This window comes from Nuphar pumila, chromosome 16 (genome assembly GCF_984573655.1).
Source record: "Nuphar pumila chromosome 16, dmNupPumi1.hap1.1, whole genome shotgun sequence".
Taxonomy (NCBI): domain Eukaryota; kingdom Viridiplantae; phylum Streptophyta; class Magnoliopsida; order Nymphaeales; family Nymphaeaceae; genus Nuphar; species Nuphar pumila.
The window spans coordinates 13,062,885-13,083,661 of NC_143264.1; the positions used below are offsets into that span (position 1 = coordinate 13,062,885).

The window sequence follows — 20,777 nt, forward strand, 5'->3', positions numbered from 1 at the left end:
TAGGCTTAGTCATACGCATTTGGGGACAACTAATTCATCCCTTGATCCCTATTGACATAAAAAAATTTAGAGACATATCCTACTTAGGGTTGCACACAAGCCAAGCCAAGCCAAGCCAAGCCCAAGACTGGGGCTCTTCTTGCTAGGCACAAAGAATTCAAACCCAGACTCAAGCTCAAGTTGAGCTTGGATGGGCTTGACTGCTCAAGTTCGTTGGGTGAGCTTGCCAAGGCTTGACCTCACAGCTATAACAAGTAAATCGTACCATACACATACTTGCTAAACAAGCTTAAACTGGTACTTGAGATCAGGCACATTTATCTAATCAATTTTATCTTAATTAAGCATGTTGTCCACCCCTAGTCTTGTTTTATAAATGAATTAGGTCAAGCCGATTTCGAGTTACTAGGCTCGTTCTGCCCTCCTAGGACCTAGTCCTACTGGTTACGTAAGGCCATTGAAACTTGATCTACTCGCAATTGAACCCTGTAACCTTATGCAAGTCCCTTATCTTGCAGGGACAAGTGAGCTCGAATAACCTAACTTACTAGGTCAGATTGGCTGGCTTACAAACAAGAAGTCAGATAACCACCTGGTCTAAGTACCTCAATCACCAGTTACTGTGATTTGACCCAGTTGGTGGTCAGTAAGCTGTGCGTTGGTTCAGTTGTTTCTGACAGGGTAGAATGAGCCTGGGGTGGTTTGGCCCATCAACCACTCTTGAGATCTCATGATATCTTTCTGTTTTTTTTTTTGCCTAAAATGTGACCTCCTGGTGGATTTCCTCATTACTGAAAGTGACCTTCCTCCTTTACTACCTGACAGTAGGTAGGTGATGTTTTGATCTTGAAGACACACAGAGCACAAAACACATGCTCTGGCAATAAAATAAGTTGACTCTGGAGTCTGGACGTTCAGATCCATTTTGGCTTAAAATTTAATGAAAAATTTACAAAAACAGGTCTAACTTTTGGCCTATTTACAAATACTAAATAACTTTTGAGATATTACAACTACATCCCTAGTTTACAAAACAATTTTCAAAAGTTAGCCGTGTTTATTTGTAATATCTCAAAAGTTAGGCGCATGTTTGTAAATAGGTTAAAATTTGTTTTGTAATTTTTTTTTAAATTAAAATGGTATGCCACATTTTTCCTCTCTCTCTCTCTCCTACAGGCTGCTAATAGGGATGGCAGTGAACAGGGGGAAAACAGGGCCCCATTTGGACCGAGGATGAAGGACATGAAACGGGGATGTAGGCAAGGATGAAGGTTAAAATCAAAACCCGTGTGAGGTTGGAGGCGGGGATGGACTTACGCTTTCCCCCGCCCCGCCCCATTTCTGTCCTGATCCCGGCCTTGCCCTGACTCGCCCCGCCCAGCCCTTGTTTGGACCGGGGATGGAGGACATAAAACGGGGATGGAGGCGGGGTAGAGGTTAAAATCCAAACCCATGCAGGGATGAAGGCGGGGATGGAGGTCTAGATTTTGAGATGAGGCGTGTGTGTGTGTGAAGACCTTGTCCACCGCCCCCGCCCAAGTCCATAGCCATCCCCAGTTTAGATAGCAAAATTAGTCTGCCGAAATTAATCATGTGGCCGAACCACAGTGAACACGGTGTGCCAGCATGTGGGCACCAGCTGGAAGGGGCATCACCCATTTCAACACATCTCGGTATCCACACTGAAAAGGGACTGCATTAATGCTGCCGAACCAGCTGAGTCTCAACTCTCCTGTGCACTAAATGCTACCACTGTTTTTGTGGAGCTATTTCCCATTAAAGCCTACCTAAGCTCACATGGCATTGCTCAAGGTACTGTAGGTGATTGAACAAAAGGAGTTACAACTGGTTTGGGCCATCTAATTATGAAATAATGCTCTCCAGCTACTACCCTGCAAGTAATTCGCCCAGCACCAAGTGCCCCCATTGGCAGCAGGAGAAGGTGCTGAACCCTTAGTCCCAGGTTCGACTCCCAGCAGGTGTGTGGGTGTGGATGACCCCACCCGAGGTTTACCTCTCAGGAGATGGGTCCATCAAGTATCCTGGTTCTCAGCGACGTCATAGAACAAAAAAAAGATGGCACCACCACTCGTATCTAAGCACAAACTAATTAGGTTTGATCTCCTTTTAGTGTGTGTTGATAGTTTGTTTCTGCACCAACCATGCTGCTAGCCTGATATAATACTCGGTGAAAGTGAGGATTTCCGTGTGTTTCTGTTCTTTGCAGAAGGTAAGGTTGACGGTTGACCTCAAATTTGTAGATCCATAACACTAGACCTGGTCTGGGGGAGGGGGAGCTCAATATGTATTATCTGATTGGTTTTTGCTCTGACCCTGTTTGTGCATGGAACCAATTCAAACAATACCCCATATCCAATACCAGCCCATGTTGAACGAATTTTTCATGCAAACCTGCCAATGGATAAATTATGAGGAAATTGATTAGGTAAACCCCAGTTCATGTCAAGACAATCTGGGATCCACCCACATGGACATGTCTGATCCAGACAGAAATCCGGCAAGATTTCATGATCTGACCTAAGATCAGGCCCCACTTGGATCCAATTGGTTCACAGCCCTGGCCCATGCGATGCCCATAGCATTAAGATCCTTATAGAAATGATAGAATTATCAAGGTTATCTTAGGAAGGGTAGACATCAGGCCAGTGCAAACTAACCCAACCCAATGCCCATTAGGACCCGAAAGACCCAAACCCATCCCGACCTCTTCTTAAGTTCATGCTCTGCCTGTGTTTGATCAGGCTAGTAAAATATCTGGTCAGGTCAAGCCCAACCTAACCATTGCCCAAATTGCAATGTTTAAAGTTCAGGCTTTCAGCTGTCAAATTCTATAATGCACTTTTTGCAAATCATAGAAGAGGATGCACTTGTTTTTGGACCTTTTGATTATATATCGTATTCATATGTTCGAAGTTCGAATATGTACATAAAGAAAGTATAAGCATTAATAGGCTGGCTGGCCCGGCCTAATGGATCGGGCTGACCGGGTCGGGCCAAAAGATCCGCTAGGGCAGGCATGTCCAATTATATCTTCTAAATGGTTCACACTAACAATCCATCCTTCTCCTTCAAAGAAAAGACTTTAGATAATTAACCCAATATAACACTTGGCTAAGGGTATATTTCTTTTTGCATCTCTCCCTCAGTGAGCCCTGGTATCATATACCCCACCAAAATAAGGAGCCTTGAACACTGACCTCACAAGATTAAACGAATACCTAAAATTGTAGTCATTTTATTTCAAACTTTTCATGGATAACCGAAGAATGAAAAAAATTCTTTGAGAGACGGTTCAGGAAGCGCGTGATAAATTAATCAGTATAGCTACTGTTGCATCATTAATACACCTACACTAATTAAATGATTTCATTTTTTTTCGTACTATTTAAAACTATAAAGGATTGTTCTTTTATGAACATAGATAAGTAAACACAGGTAGCTGCTATAAGACGGAGAAAACGAGAGGGAGAGAGAGGAAGCAAAAATGGAGAGAAGGGTTACAGTTTTCCTGCTTCTTCTGCCTCTCCTTCATTTCATCAAAAGACTCACAGGCCAAGAGCTTGTGCCGGCATTGTTTATATTTGGCGACTCATTGATAGACGACGGGAACAACAACTACATTCCATCCATTGCTCGAGCGAACTACCCGCCTTACGGCATCGATTTTGGCTTTCCGACTGGCCGGTTTTGCAATGGACTTACTGTGGTAGATTTTGCAGGTATTTTAGATGAGCATTCTTCTTGTATGTTTTTATGTTTCATAGTAATGTTTTGCAACGTCTTGCTTTGTATCTTTCTATTGTGTAATCGACTTTTATGTTTAATGTAGCTCTGGCATTGGGCTTGCCCTTGGTGCCACCTTACCTAAGTCTAAAAACAAAAGCAACCAACGATATTCTCAAGGGTGTGAACTTTGCATCAGCAGCAGCAGGGATCCTCGACGAAACCGGCAAAAACTATGTACTTGATATATTCATGACTTTCTTCTCTTCTTTTACTATGAGTCTATGACCTTACGTTCTATTTTATATGCATCACTATAAACAAAAACCACCATGCTGAGTGATTATCCTACATAAGAAATCCTCAATTTAGATATTTCAGAACCAAGCAACGAGCACCCTATGGTTGGCTGTCAGCAGCTGTATCAAATTACACCAAATGACATCTATGTCTGAGATGGATTGCCCTCACCATTGAGAGCATTGGATACCATCTTTCAAAAATGTTGCTCACTGTAACATAATTCATGAAAAATTTGGGCGTCTTTTCGCAAGTAATTAACTTAGCTATTCCCCTGGGACTGTATAAGATCTCCTGCTTAAATTCTTTTGTCTTTTTCTTTTCCTGAAAAAGTATATATACTGGAGAATGATCTCTCTCTCTCTCTCTCTCTCTCTCTCTCTCTTCTCTCTTCACAGAGATAGCTGCCTATCCCCAAATATTTATATACATATACAGAGAGAGGAGTATGAATTTCTTTTATTAGAGTATCAAATTTCTTTTTATTCACTTATAAAAGGGCCTAAGTTATTTTTGGTGGTTGACCTTCAAAATTCCCAGTTTTTTTAAGCACAGAACTTTTCTTTGACACTGCATTTCATTTTTTCTCTTCCCACACTGCATTTTTAGATACGGCCTCCACAAATACTTTATTTCAGTATTTCTCCCCAGTTTAAAAAAAAAAAGAGAGAAAAGGTATTTCCCACCAGTTGAGATATTCTACTACGTACTCTTTTAGAAATGGAAAGCATGCATATGGGTTTGCTAGATCAGTTCAGAGCCTTTTTACCTTTACCTCTTGGTTAGTTTTTTTCATATATAAGATGACTCTCCCCCTCCCCCTCCCCTTTTCTTTTTGAAGGATTACGATTGTAACATTCATTGCAATACTACACTGCATTATGCGTCCTTGAAAATGCAAAACGCTAAAAGTGGCTGTTAGCTATACGCCAACTTTGGTGTTTGATCTAGAAGAACAGCACATTTGACATCATCCACTGCAATAATGTGGATCGAGGCCCATAATGGTCAGTCTGCAATACCTTTGCTTCTTTCCAGTCTCCAAAGTAAACCCCAGTCCTCATGGACTATCATGTACCCCAAAGGTAGACACCAAAACTTTCTGATATCTGAGACTTGAGTAATTATAGCATTTAAGTTTTTTATATTGATAACTGCAACCCTAACTTGTGGTGCAGTAAATGCACAACTAGAAACAATCGCGAGACCGAGCCCATTATTTATATATTATTGAGCATATTTGTATAGTTCAAAGCTAAAGTGAGTTCAAGAACCAATCATGTATATCACTGTGCCTGATTCATCACACTCACACACATACTAATTTTCTTGTTGTTTACCATCGAAAGAAGATTCAATAGGAACACCAAGCGTGGCTTGGTTGAGCGTTCCACTTGGCTACCAAGCATGAAATTATATATATATATATATATATATATATATATTTGCTCGACTAGTGGGTATCAGTCTCTCTAGTGAAAAAACTCTTAACTTTTTACTTTTAATTTTGTTTACACATTTAACCCTCTAGATGTGATATGTAAAAAACCTACCCTTAAATCATATTTTTCCAATCCAATGTATATGTCAGATTGTATAGGGGTTAAAAAAACCGATGGCAGACAATATACTGAATTTTCAACCCTTAAAAATTCATTTCTTTATATTGAAAAAAAATGATATCCCGGCTATTTTGAGAGAGAAGATCAGGTCAGAGGCACCTCTGACACTCCTTGGATGCCGTTCATCTAAAAAATGAACGCCAACAGACAACAGTGAATAAGGCTCATTGTTAGCCGTTCATTTTAAACCATTCAGATGCCGTTCTTCCTAAACACGAACGACATCGGGAAAAAACGTAGGGCTCATCCAAGTAATGGGCGTCTCATCCGTACAGGTTTGGATGCCGTTCATCTTGAGATCAACAGCATCCAAAGGAGCTCTGTCCGTATTCACACTGACATGATCCCATCTCCTATTTTGATGTTGAAACATGTCCATGAGGTAGATTAGATCACATCGAGCTCCTCTTATGAGTTTTAACTATGAGGTTTGGAACCCACAAGAATAGCAAATGTTTCCTCATATATGTATGTGTGACCATGCAACCTTTTGATGGGATGATCCATGTTGCAGCTTATATGAGGCGGGTCAGCATCACACATGTAAATAATATATTAAACTTTCACACACTGTATAGCATGTGTTGATGACTTCTTGTACACATTTTTCTTTTAATTTCATTCAAGAATATATATATATATATATATATATATATATATATATATATATATATATATATATATATATATATATATATATATATATATATATATATATTAAACGTTCACCATCCTTTAATGAAGTATGAGCAGCAGCACGTGTGAAATAAATGACTTTAGAGGTTTGACTCATGAAAATGAATTCTAAAAATGCAGGTGGCTAGGGTTTCATTTAATCAGCAGTTGGTATTATTTGAGAAGAGCCTTAATTTTGAGTACTCGTTACTGTTCCAAGATCCCCAGTCACTGTCAAACTACCTGGCAAAATCAATATTTGTTCTGGTCTTTGGGAGCAACGACTACATCAACAACTACCTCATGCCCAAGATGTACACCTCTAGCCTGCTCTACGACCCTGACACCTACGCTGCCCTCTTGGTCCAGACCTACTTCCAACAGATGAAGGTAATCTCCTTTTCTTTGATCCTCATGAGTGTGGCTACCAACTTTTGTGCACTCTACTTTCAAGAACTTTCAAGAGTCTAGATAGAACTAAACATGGCGTTTGGGCCATGTTCAAATTGATACTGAAACACAGACTTTGGAGAGAATTAAGCCCAACCCAGCTGGGTCTTCCAAGATCCAGTATAGCCCTACAATTCCAATACAAGGCTAAGTCAAATCCAGAGTTGGCTTTTTTCTAACTCATTTAATAGGTAATGTAAATTGATCTCAAGTTTTAAAGCTTGTTCTTTTTCAATCAGTTTTGCTTAGGCTATATACAATAATGATAGAAACATGTTATACATAATCTAATCTTGTTTTGCTGGTGGTGTTTATGCAGAGGCTTTACAGTTTGGGTGCAAGGAAGATTATAGTTGTTAACCTTGGGCCTCTGGGATGCATGCCCAGCCAACTTGCCATGGCTGACACTGATGGAAGATGCGTCGACCGCGTAAACCAGTATATTGTTTCATTCAACAGACACTTGTACGAGCTAACAAAGAGCATCAACTCGACAGTACTCCCCGGATCCTACTTCGTCTATCATAATGTCTATGACATCTTCATGGATATAGCTTCCAATCCTTACAAATATGGTAAGTAAGAGGAATACCACATACACGTCTAGAATAGCTTACCGTTGAGCACATGACTCGTCTAGCCTTAGATGGGTTGGCCTTTGATCCAACAACTGATGGTTCGAGTGGATCTTCAGTCGTGACATGAGACATGCTTAGGACTGTTTCATTGCATTCATAACATTTTCCATGGAGAAAGTTGTTGCTTTGATATTTTCCCTTTATGCCGTGTTTGTTCAACACCCACCCAAATAAAGCCACTTTCCCTTGAAAGGGAGGCCCATGAGGGAAAGTGCTTTCCCAGCAGGGAAGGTTTGAACACATTTCGATGGAAAATAAATTTTTTTTTACATTTATTTTCTAGAACCCACTACGTGTTTTTCATGAATATGTTTTTTTCACCCCTTAGAGTAAAGAAGCCTATTTCACATGGAGCATGAATCAGATGCCCCCTTACAGACAGTTTATAAAAAAAAAAAAGTTTGTCAAAGCCCTATGAAAATGAACCAATATGAGAATTTCGTTGGGGCGTTCCCTACTGAGCGACGCGCTGTACTCTCTAGGCCCGGAGGCAGTGATAAATGGGCAAGGGTTGCTAGGTCGTCGCCCAGAAGCGACGCGTCACACCGGCGCCCGGGTGTGGTGTCAAATAGGCAAGAGTTCTCTCACTTTGTTGGACGGGTGGGGGTAAAGAAGTTAGTTCAAGACCATAAAATTAGGTTAGCCACTTGGAACATAGGGTCTTTAAGTGGTAAGTTGGTAGAGTTAGTAGATGTTATGTGTAGGAGAAAGATTGATATTTTATGTCTACAAGAGACCAAATGGGTAGGTGAGAAAGCAAAAGTGATAGAACCTTGGAGATATAAGATTTGGTATACAGGAATAAATAGGAATAGGAACGGAGTAGGGATTGTTATGAGTCATCAGTTTATAGATAATGTAGTTGAGGTCCGTAGGAAGGGTGATAGAATTTTACTTATTAAATTAGTATTAGGTACGGATATTATTAATATTACTAGTGTTTATGCACCTCAAGTAGGTTTAGATGATTCCATTAAGCATCAAATTTGGAAAGATTTAGATAGAGTAGTACAAGGGATATCTTATGGAGAAAAGCTTTTCATCGGCGGTGACCTTAATGGACATGTAGGCATTAGTAGGGATGGATTTGAGAATATCCATGGAGGCTATGGTATAGGAGAAAGAAATGAAAGTGGAGAAAGGATTTTAGATTTTTGTTTGTCCTATGATATGATCTTAGCAAACACTTGGTTTAGGAAGAGGGAGTCTCACCTAGTAACATTTAAAAGTGGGGTTAATACGAGTCAGATAGATTTTTTCCTACTTAGAAAGAGAGATAGGGGTTGTTGCATCGATTGGAAGGTTATACCGGGAGAAAGTGTAGCTACACAACATAGAGTCTTAATTTTAGATCTTAGAATTAGACAATGCCACAAAAGGGATAGACATAGGATAGATCCAAGAATTAAGTGGTGGGCACTGAAAGCAGCTAAATAAGGAATGTTTGTAGAGCAGGTAGTTAAGGAAGCTGATTGGTGTCTCGAGGAGGATTCAGAATCAATGTGGAATAAGATAGCGGGTGGCATGAGAAAAGTGGCTAAGGAGGTATTGGGTGAGTCTAAAGGCGGTGCACCACTAGGTAAGGATACATCATGGTGGTACGAGGATGTCAAATTAGCTATTAAGGTTAAAAGAGAGTGTTATAGAAATCTAAGTAAGAGTCGTGATAATGAGAATTTGGAGAAGTATATGATAGCAAAGAAGGAAGCAAAAAAAGTTGTTCGAAACGCGAGGGCTAAGGTATATAAGGAGGTTTATGACAAGTTGGATACCAAAGAAGGCGAGAAGGATATTTATAGGCTTGCAAAGATGAGAGATAGGAAATCGAAGGATTTGGGTATGGTTAGATGTATCAAAGATGAAACGCAAAGGGTTTTAGTCAAAGATGAGGAGATTAAGGAGAGGTGGAAATATTATTTTGATAAGCTATTTAATGATAGTCATGCTCAGGATCTTGGAGACTTCTCCATTCCTTTTCATGAGATAAATCGTGACTTCATGCGCAAGATTCAAAAGAAAGAAATTGCAGAGGCTCTGAAGAAAATGAAATCAAGAAGGGCAGTTGGCCCAGATGGTATACCTATCGAGGCTTGAAAATGCTTGAGAGAGAAAGGTTTAGAATGGTTGACAAATCTTTTTAACTTGATTTGGCGAACAAATAAGATGCCTAATGAGTGGAGGAAGAGTAGTTTGGTGCCTTTATATAAGAATAAGGGTGATATACAAGATTGCACAAACTATCGTGGTATAAAACTCATGAGTCATACTATGAAACTTTGGGAGAGGGTGATTGAGTCTAGGTTGAGGAAAGTTGTCATGATATCGGAGAATCAATTTGGTTTTATGCCTGGAAGATCAACTATGGGAGCTATACATCTTCTTAGACAACTTATTGAAAGATATAGAGAGATGAACAAAGATTTGCATATGGTTTTTATTGATTTAGAGAAGGCATACGATAGAGTACCTAGGGACGTTCTCTGGTAGACAATGATGAAGAAAGGTGTTTCTCTCAAGTACATTAGTATAATTAAAGATATGTATAAAGGAGTAGTAACCAATGTCCGCACTTGTGGAGGGGTGACAACCAATTTTTCGATAACGGTTGGGTTACATCAAGGATCTGCTTTAAGCCCTTTCCTATTTGCGATAGTGATGGATGAGCTTACGAGATCAATTCAAGAAAATGTACCGTGGTGTATGTTGTTTGCTGATGATATTGTTTTGATTGATGAGTCTAGAGATGGGGTTAATGCTAAGTTAATTAGAATTATGGAGACAGACATTGGAAGCTAGAGGTTTTAAGTTGAGTAAGAGTAAGACTGAATATATGGAATGTCGGTTTAGTAAGCAACGAAGTAGTGATGAGAGTGTAGTGAAGCTTGGTGAGCAAGAAATACCGGTGAATGATTATTTCATATATTTGGGATCCATCATTCAAAAGTATGGAGAAATTGATGGAGATGTAAATCATAGGATAAAGGTTGGGTGGATGAAATAGAAAAGTGCAACTGGAGTGTTGTGCGATCATAGAATGCCATTGCGGTTGAAGGGAAAGTTTTATAGGACGACTATTAGACCCGCTTTACTATATGGTACAGAATGTTGGACTGCCAAGAGACATCATATTCAAAAAATGAGTGTAGCTGAGATGCGGATGCTTAGATGGATGTGTGGAAATACAATAAAAGATAAGATTCAGAACGAGGAGATACGTAAGAAGGTAGGTGTTGCACCCATTGAAAATAAGATGCAAAAGAATCGTTTATGGTGGTTTGGACATATTCGACGAAGGCCTACTGATGCTCCAGTTAGAAGGTTGGAGAAATGGGAAAATATATTAGTTAAAAGAGGTCGGGGTAGGCCTAGGAAGACTTGGATGGAGATGATAGGAAAGGATATGAATGCTTTGAACCTCACCGAAGACATGGCATTGGATAGAAATGATTGGAGGAAAAGGATTCATGTGGAAGACCCAAAATGATTTTCTTTTTTGGTTCATATCGCTGACCCCAATTGTTTTGGGATGAAGGCGTAGTTGTTGTTGTTTGTTGTTTGTTGTTGTTGTTTTGTCAAAGCCCTAGGGATGTCAACAGGTCGGATGTTACCCGATATCCAACCTGAATCTGATTAAAACCTGAATCCGTCTAAGATCCGAATCCGATTAAGTGTAAATATTGGATTTTGGACTAGTCGGATTCAGATTCAGTTCTATTTTTTTCATCTAACTCCAAATCCAAATCCGATTAGGTCAGATCCGATTAATTCAGATTCGGTAATGCCTAGATCCATCCCATTGACATCCATAAACCTATCTCTAAAACTATATATATAGTGATTGATTCTTCCTAATGGTAGGAGGGTGCATACAGTCTTAATTTTTAACTCGTTAGTTTTTTTCTTGGAATCTAACCATATAGATGTGATTTATATGGTGTGATTAATAAGAATAAGCTTTTGGATAATCTCACTATGACGTGAGCAGATTTTTATAAGGCTTTAAAATTCAATATTTTTTATAAAATTTAAAGAATCAAAAAATCATATTTTCTCATCTAATAAACACAATCCAGCAATTGATTCCTAGCAAATTAATTGAACACATTTGTGGGGTCAGATTTACCAAACTTTGCTTGAAACATAAAAAAAATAGCATTGTTTACACCTTATGGATGGTTAGGTGAAACAAATTTTCATATATATATGTATATATATGCTCCCAAAGCACCTACTCCATCTGTACCATTGGATTATTTTCAATCCAACTGCTTAAATAAGATTGAAATTTGTATTGCTTTCCAACTTTAATGGCTTTCAAAAAGTAAATGAAAGAGGGGGTGGATTTATTAATTTCAATTATTTTCTTTTATTAATATCTTCTTAAAACTAAATGAAGGAAGAGTGAGTGGTGGTTGATTTCAAAGTAATTAATTAAATAAGTGATTAACATTAATTTTCTCCATCTCTCATTGTTATCAACTTGTCATCATGCATCAATATCATTATTGAGAGAGCATGCATCCATTCCATCATTCATCATGCATTTATGGCCATGCATTCATTTATAAAACATGAAAGAGAGAGACACAAAGAAAAACATGTTTTCTATAAATTTAAGAAAAAGTTAGTTGATCAACATGAATGCATGCATATCCATTTTATGCATTCATGTCATTCGTCCACATGATTCATGTCTACATATGGACGAGAGAGAGAGAGAGAGGAACTCATTGATTTCATCCTTGAAAACTGTCACTCTTCTCATTGATTTCACTTTTGAAAACTGTCACTCATCCTATCTCATTTATTTCGTTTATAAAGAAAAGCTCTCACAATTTAAACCTTATCTAAACCGTTGGATTAGAATTAATCCAACAGTATAGATAAAGGAGAAGGTTCTCCGGGAGAAACTTGTCCAAACACATTACATGAGTAAAAGGGTGGGCCCCACTGTTTCTTTAACAACATTATTAATTATGAGATCCAAGACGGGATTTTTGGATGTTTTTGGCGCATGCAATGCCGAGGAAGCGAGGAGCCACATTTGGGCACCCTGACCCAAAAATCCTAAATAAGGGGTTTACATCAGGGTGGGCAGTGTAGCAGTGCTCACCCTGACCCTTTGAAAGATCCGGTCAAGGTGGGCACCACCCAGACCCTACTTTTTCCCTGCACCCCTTTCTCTCTCTTAGAAGTTTCAGTTCCTAAGAGATCAGGTGGTATCTGACAAAGGTATTTGAATAGAACATTTTAGTTTTTTTTTTTATGTTCTTTGCTTAATTTTCTTCTTTTTATTATGAATTTGCGCTCACCCTACTTTCGATTCTTAGCTCCACCCCTGCGACCAAGTTCATATATATAACATTTCTTCTGATAGTACTTTGAAGTTACACTTTTCCTTTATCACAGTTGTGGCAAAGTCCATCAGCTTCAACGTTTGTACCTCATTCTTACCGCTGCTAGCACCATGGTGCATATGCATTAAAGAATTGAACATAACACCCCCCACCCCCCCATTGTTGAAACACTGAAGTTAGGGACCTGGTCATGTTTAACATGATACCAAACACTAGCTAAATTCATGCCTTAAACATGGAGCCAGAAACCAACAACAAAAGAGCTTTTTCTTAAGTTGGTTTGTGATACACTTTGGTAATTATCAAACATATTTTGCTTGTGAAAAATTTCTGCATTCTGTATTACCAACAAGCAGTTAGCTGCTCTGAAATTTAATGGCGTTGGCTTGCAGGGTTCACGGTAGCAAACAGGGCCTGCTGTGGAGTTGGCAGGTATGGTGGGACCCTCACCTGCCTGCCCTTAGAGAAGCCATGTGAGGACAGGGATCAACATGTGTTCTGGGATGCCTTCCACCCAACCCAAGCTGTAAATAAGATCATTGCCCAGAGTTGTTACAGTGAGACATCAAGTCAGTGCTATCCAATTGGCCTTCTGCAGCTGGCAAGGCTGTAAGGAGAGAGAGAGAGAGAGAGAGAGAGAGAGATTGTCTTTCCTATTGTTGTCAATTTTTGCTTGTGGCTTTGGCCCTCACTTGCCCGGAGTACAAGTCGCTCATCAATGTTAAGTTTGTGTCAAGGGTCTCTGACTGGACGGGTTGATATTCATAAATATGTGTAGCCATCTTCAATTATGGAAGACTACTTCTGGGCGCTTTCACATTTTTCCTGACACCTGCCATCTTGTTCGGTATTTAATGGCACAGAATATGTAATTCAATTTGTATGGATGTATCTGATTCAATAATCATTCAACATCCATTCATTTTTCATTAATAAAGATTAGCTATCTTTGGATATATATAATTAAATGCTCTCTCTCTCTCAAAAGCAAGAGTGAAAACTCAGAACCATCACTAACTCTGCGAATGCCCACGAAAGAAAACGCAGAACCATCCACCTCGGAGATCCATAAGATTAAGGACCTTTTTTTCTCTTAGAGCAGATGAATGGATGTTAGACATCCAACGCCCACCCTCCGTGAAAGGATGCGAAGATACTCAGTGTTAAGAATCAAGTATCCAGATCCAATAGGACCAGTTTGCCTTGTGTGAGCACAAGCCTCGCGATGAGGGAAATAGAGGATAAAGGCAAAAAGTGCAATACATGAAATAGCACAAATACAAGACTTGAAAAGTAAAAACCTCAAATATTGCTATTCACGAATTTCCATTCCTCTCTCTATACACTCTACTTTTAACATGAGAAGTACCACTATTTATAGAAGGCAAAAGCCTTTACATGAAAATAGAAACTTGAGCTAAAAGGTAGGAAAGAAACCACACGTAACTCAACTTTTGAGACTCCACTAACAAAAAGCAAATCCTATAAACTAGGAAACTGAAATTACATGGGCTTTGAGTGTTCTACAAGTAAAACGTGGGCATTGGATACTCTACCCACTTCTTTTACCTTGAGCACCAAGTCATACGTGGGCTTTGGATTCTCTTGCCCACGTTCTTGAGCATTAACCAACATTTTCCCCCTTAATGTGAAAGGCCTTGCACGCCTATGGATTCTCTGAACATCAAAATTTTTTTAGATGACAAGGCTTTTGTGAAACCATCAGCAACTTGGTCATTTGTAGAGCAATGCTTCAGCACTACTTCACCTTTTTCCACCGCATCCCTTATAAAATGATATTTAAGCTCAATGTGTTTTGTCCTACCATGAAAAGTAGGTTTTTTAGCAATAGAAATTGTAGACTGATTATCACCATAGAGCTTAGTTGGGAGATTTTGCTCTACATGCAGGTCCTTCATAACACGCCTCATCCAGATTGCTTGACAGGTAGCAGATGTAGCCACAATATATTCTGCTTCTGAAGATGATAGCGCTATTGAATTTTGTTTCTTTGAACACCACGACACAATCCCTGAACCAAAACTGAAAGCAAACCCGCTTGTGCTTTTTCGATCATCCATTGAACCTGCCCAATCACTGTCAGTAAATCCAATCAAATTAAAGTCAGTAACATGATTATAAAAAATTCCATAATTGATTGTTGCTCGTATATAGCGGAGAATCCTTTTTGCTGCGCCTAGATGTTGCCCAAATGGATTGTGCATAAACCTTGAAATCATACTGACTGAGAATACAATATCTGGCCGAGTGTGAGTTAAATACATTAATCCACCGACCAAGCTTCTAAAACACTTTTCATTTTCTCTTGCCATTCCATCTTCCAAACTCAATTTTTCATTCGCATTCATCGGAGTTTCACAAACTTTGCAATTCAACATCTTTGATTTTTTGAGCAGTTCCAAAGCATACTTTTCTTGAGACACGAAAATCCCTTCTTCAGATTGCACAACATGAAGACCAAGAAAAAAACATAGCATCCCCAAATCTGACATTTCAAATTCCTTCATCATACTATGTTTAAATTCTGCAATAAGCATAAATAAAGAACCAATGTAGATAATATCATCTACATAGACACTTACAATGAGCAATTCATTCCCATTTACTTTGACATAGAGTGTAGGTTCACTATCACTTCTTTGAAAACCGTTTTGGTGGAAGAATTTATCAAGGCAACTATACCATGCACGCGGGGCTTGTTTTAACCCGTATAATGCCTTTTTTAACTTATAAACTTTTTCTTCCTTTCCTTTAACAACAAATCCAGGTGGTTGGTTAACATACACAACTTCATTTAGAAAACCATTTAAAAATGCAGCCTTAACGTCAAATTGATAAACTTTCCATTTGAATTGAGCTGCAATTGCAAGGATCATTCTCACAGTTTCAAATCTTGCAACAGGTGAAAACGTTTCAGTAAAATCAATTCCATACTTTTGCACAAACCCTTTAACAACTAACCTTGCCTTATATTTTTTCACATTTCCACCAGCATCATACTTTACCTTATAAACCCACTTTACTCCAATTGATTCCTTTTCAGGTGGCAAGTTGGAAAGCTCCCATGTGTCATTCTTCTTAATGACCTCCATTTCTTCTTTCATTGCATCTATCCATTTCTTATCTGCGCATGCTTCATCATATGATGATGGTTCTAGAACAACAAAAGCAAAATCACATTTATAAATATCCTCTAGAGACCGTACCTTTTTCGGAGGAGTGTCCACATCAAGTGTGGACTCAATATTTTCTGTGAATTCATCTCCCATACTTGACGTTTCTGGAGATAATGCTTCAGTAGTATGATTTGATTGTGATGCCACTTCATCAATTTGCAACTTCACACTTTCATTGTTGGTCCATTCCCAACATGCTTTTTCATAAAAAATAACATCCCTTCTTATAATCAATTTTTTAGAAGAAGGATTATAAAGACGATATCCCTTAGTTTCATTACTATAACCAACAAAGATACACTTTTCACTCTTCTTATCTAACTTGGTTCTTTCAGAAGAGTCAATCAAAGCATATGCTATACTGCCAAATACCTTCAACATACTTACATTTGGCTTTGTTGGAGAAATATTCAAGATATGAACTGCAGTGTTAACGGCTTCTGCCCAAAACTCATTTGGCACCTTCTTTTCACTTAGCATGCTGCGTGCCATTTCTACCACTGTACGATTTTCCCTTTCTGCCACTCCGTTCTGTTGTGGTGTCTTTCTTACTGTCAGTTGCCTGCAAATACCATGATCTTTGCAAAACAAACCAAACTCATCAGATAAAAATTCTCCTCCTCTATCTGTGCGCAATATTTTTATAGTTTTTCTTCTCTCATTTTCAACAAGGAACTTAAATTCCTTAAATCTATCAAATGCATGAGATTTATGAGAAAGAAAGTACACCCAACTCATTCTAGTAAAATCGTTAGTTAAAAGCAAAAAGTATTTGCTATTGTTTAATGAAGGAGTTCTCATGGGCCCGCATATATCAGCATGAACTAATTCAAGAGGTTCCTTAGCTCTCCATGCTTTTCCAACTGGGAATGATAATTGGTGTTGTTTACCAAAAACACACCCTTCACATATCTCATTTGTACAATTAATGGCTGGCAAACCAACCACCATATTTTTTTGATGCAAGAGTTTCAAACCATTAAAATAAAGATGCCCATACCTCAAATGCCACAGTTTGGATTGATCAACATCATTTGCCATAAAGGCACAATCATCTATCTTGATCATTTCAAGTGGAAACATTTTATTTTGAACCATATCTATTTTTACAAGAACTGTATCATTCTTGTTTTTAATCTCACAGACGTCATTTTCAAATAAAAGAGTGTAACCCTTTTTAACCAATTGCCCTACACTTAATAAGTTTTGAGCCAAACCAGGAACATAATACACATCTTGAATGTATCGTTCATTACCTGATTTTGTCTTGATTGCAACTGTTCCTTTGCCATTGACGTCTACTTTATTGTTGTCCCCAAGCCACACATTCAACTTCATAGTCTCATCAATATTCTTAAAAAGACTTCTATCATCGGTCATATGATTACTGCAACCACTGTCTACAAACCACATTTCACTTTTGCAACTGTTAGTATTCATGCTTGCAAGAAACAAATTTTCATTTTCATCTGCAAAATTTGCGTGTTGCTTTGCCTTTTCAAAACATCGGGCTTCAATATGACCAAATTTCTTACAAAAATGACATTGTTTCCCTCTAAAGAACAGATTTTGATTACCTTTTTCTGTTCCATCATTCCTTTGAGAAGAATCATAAAATCTTCCTCGGCCTCTTCCACGTCCACGAAAGAATCCTCTAAAACTTCCTCGTCCTCGACCTCTGCCTTCACCCTTTTGATCAAACTGAGTATTCTTTTCTTTTGGAATTTCAACTTTCGATTGAAAGGCCTGTTCCAATGTTTTTTCTGAAGACCTGTTTATGGGATGCTCATGGGCTAAAAGAGACCCCATTAGTTCATCAATATAATACACAGATAAATCCTTAGACTCTTCAATTGCAATAACAACATGATCAAATTTAGAAGGTAGACACCTTAAAACTTTTTCTACTATTTTTTGATCATCTAAAATTTCACCAAAGGTCTTCATTTGATTTACAATAGTAGACTCTACAGAACGGCCAGGATAAGAGAGATCACAGCATGGATTCTATTCAAATAATAAGTCTAGCCAACAATGTATTGTATTTTAGAAAGGATTCTAAAACGTTGAATCCTTCTATAAGAGGGTCTCTTGATAGAGATAAGATTGGTTGCTTTGAGGAGAAGGGAAAGGACTTTCCAACCTTTGTAAATGACTAATTTATAAACATAATACCCCTCTCATCGTGAATTGTGAAAGATATGTCTTACCGTGGACGTAGATGCATACTGATCGAACCACGCAAATCATGTGTGTGTTTGGTTTGATCCTGATAGTCTCATATGGTATCAGAGCAAATCATCACTTTTATAGCAGGTTTTCAGATCATGCATGGCATCCCCAAGTGGTGATGGCAATGACAATCCTGGGATAAGTTCTCGGTTTTCTTCTCCTCTTCTTGATTTACCCACACCAAACAATTTTCAATATTTTCTTATAACCAAGTTAAATTCTTATCCCTCCAGATATCCTATGATCATGATGGATATATTGATGGCTAGAAGACAAAACTAGAGGACTTTGACAAGTGGCATGACTTGCTCCTCTTGAGCTAGATCAAATCCTCTTCAAGTGAATCTATCAACACACAAGTTGTTGGGTTGGAAACTTCATACAAAACATGAATCAAGGTAGTTATTAGGTCTCATAATTGTTGTTTGGTAGCCAACCACCATACAACAATCAGGGTAGTCGATTTATTGGTGATGCTAATGCTTTCAGGCAACCTTCTAATGCCAGTTTTGTGACGATTAGACACACTGCCAAGTCTTGTTGACTTCTTCAACAATATGGTTGTTCGGTTCCCCCTCATGCATATATGGCAGCACCATCAATTCTCAGTGAGGATGCATGGTATCCTGACTCAAGTGTATCTCATCACATATCTTTTCATCTTAATGCTTTATCAATTCATTCATATTACTAGGGATGGATTTATTCAAAATCATCAATGGCACAAGTTTAAAAATAGCTCCGTAGGACCAAAATCCAACCTTTGAAAAACCGTTTTTGAAAAGATTTTAGAAAATTACTTCTTTTAAAACTAACTTCTTTTCAAGAGATGTGGGATCCTCGTTGGTATGAGGTCAGACCATTCCTCTCCAAGTGGCAAGGGATAATCCGACCAAGGCTGAGAGTTTTCTGAGAAAGTTGACATTCAAAAGCCCCCCTTCGTACACCTATGTAGTAAGCTTAGGGAAGTGAATCCACCTAGGGCTCAAACAAAACTGAAACAATGTGTGCAAATTAGTGCAAAAAGGTAGCAAATCAAATTCACATGAAAGTAAATAGCAGGAAAAGGGGAGAAGATAAATACTCAAGCTTCATAGAGCCCTAGCCCTCGCTTGATGAACTGACAATTTTTGTACTCGATTGTGAGCTACGAATTCGGTAGAGGTAGCACTCTCTAGCCGTAGTTCTTATGTGGGAATGGCATTCCTAATGAGAAAGCTAAGCTAGGGTAGTACTTAGAATATTCTTATGAACTATGTAGGAAAAACCTAATGTAAACATAAGCAAACTATCCTAACTGGTAGAAATCTAGCCTTCCTAAGAAACTATCTACCTAGTGGTAGGGCCGCCTCTCGAAGCAAAAAATAAGAATGAAAAATGCAGGCACTACTGATTCTCTACTGAAGCATGCACACACTCAAGTATAAACTCACTAAAGAGCTCAAGATACTCATATAAAGCCTCCAAGGAGGTATTTATAGTTTCTCGATGAAATACAACGAAATCCATGTGAAAATTGAGTGCTGGTGTGGATCCCCATCCACGCCAATGCTAAAAACTTTGGATTCAAACCTCAGTTCAGATTCGTACCTCAGGTCAAATTTGAAGCTAAATTGGCTCCAAACCTAGCTAGATCCACACCAGTGCTCAGCACTAGCGTGGATACAATGGATTTGGATCTAGGTCAGGCTAAACCTGGATCTAAATGGAGTTATTTACTTTTTCTAAGGCAGGCACAATAGAATCATTATCGTTCTACTTTGGTGAAAACAATAACACTCAAAATTGCTTCGCCTCTTCAATCTTCAAGAAATTAACTTTAATTGGTGAAACTAGTAGATCATGTAACTAGAGGCAATTCAACACTATATTTTTAGGTACAAACATGCTTCATGGGCGTGTACACACCTACTATTACACCCTATGTGAATTTGAAATACAATTGCCTACCTTTGGGTAGAATCATTGTTTTACACAATTGCAATTCTAAATTTTAATCTCAACATAATTCAAAAAACCCTCAATCAATACAACTCAGATTACTTTGGTGATTGTCAAAGTGAGTTGATCAAGATCTTTTACTGTAAGAACATGTCAAGCATGTCACAACACATAAATAGCACATAAGTTTATAATATCATGCTTAAACAATCATGGATAACTAAAAAACAACATAAAACACACCTAATATCATGCTAAAGTTATCAAAAAGTATAAGATCAATGACAAAGACATGCATTTACAAGTTATATCCAAGATTGGGGTCTTAAAATGCCCTAAACAGGTCCATAAAGACCCTGAACCAGTTACTTAAACTTGAACCGATTTAGAAAATCACCGAACCGGTTAGGAAATCAAATACAAGAAAAAAGGCCCCCTCTTGCATGAACCAGTGAAAAATCTTTCAAAACTAGAAAGAAAAAGCTCTGAACTGGTCTTGAAAAGCACTGAATGGGTCACCAAACTGATTCTACTCTTAAAAAGTGGTAAACACTGTATGGATCAAGGGCCCATAACCCAGTGTAGGCTTAAAATGGATCATGGAAGAGACACTTACCGGAC

General features: G+C 38.4%; 1 protein-coding gene across 1 annotated transcript; it reads left to right on the forward strand.

Moving 5' to 3' along the window:
• The first annotated feature begins 3,505 nt into the window (after positions 1-3,505).
• LOC149812951 (GDSL esterase/lipase 7-like) lies at positions 3,506-13,399 on the forward strand. The gene is made up of 5 exons (XM_089991020.1): positions 3,506-3,740; positions 3,851-3,981; positions 6,483-6,731; positions 7,111-7,366; positions 13,179-13,399. The coding sequence occupies exons 1-5, from the start codon at positions 3,506-3,508 to the stop codon at positions 13,397-13,399; spliced, it is 1,092 nt and encodes a 363-aa protein (XP_089847146.1).
• Positions 13,400-20,777: the final 7,378 nt, after the last annotated feature.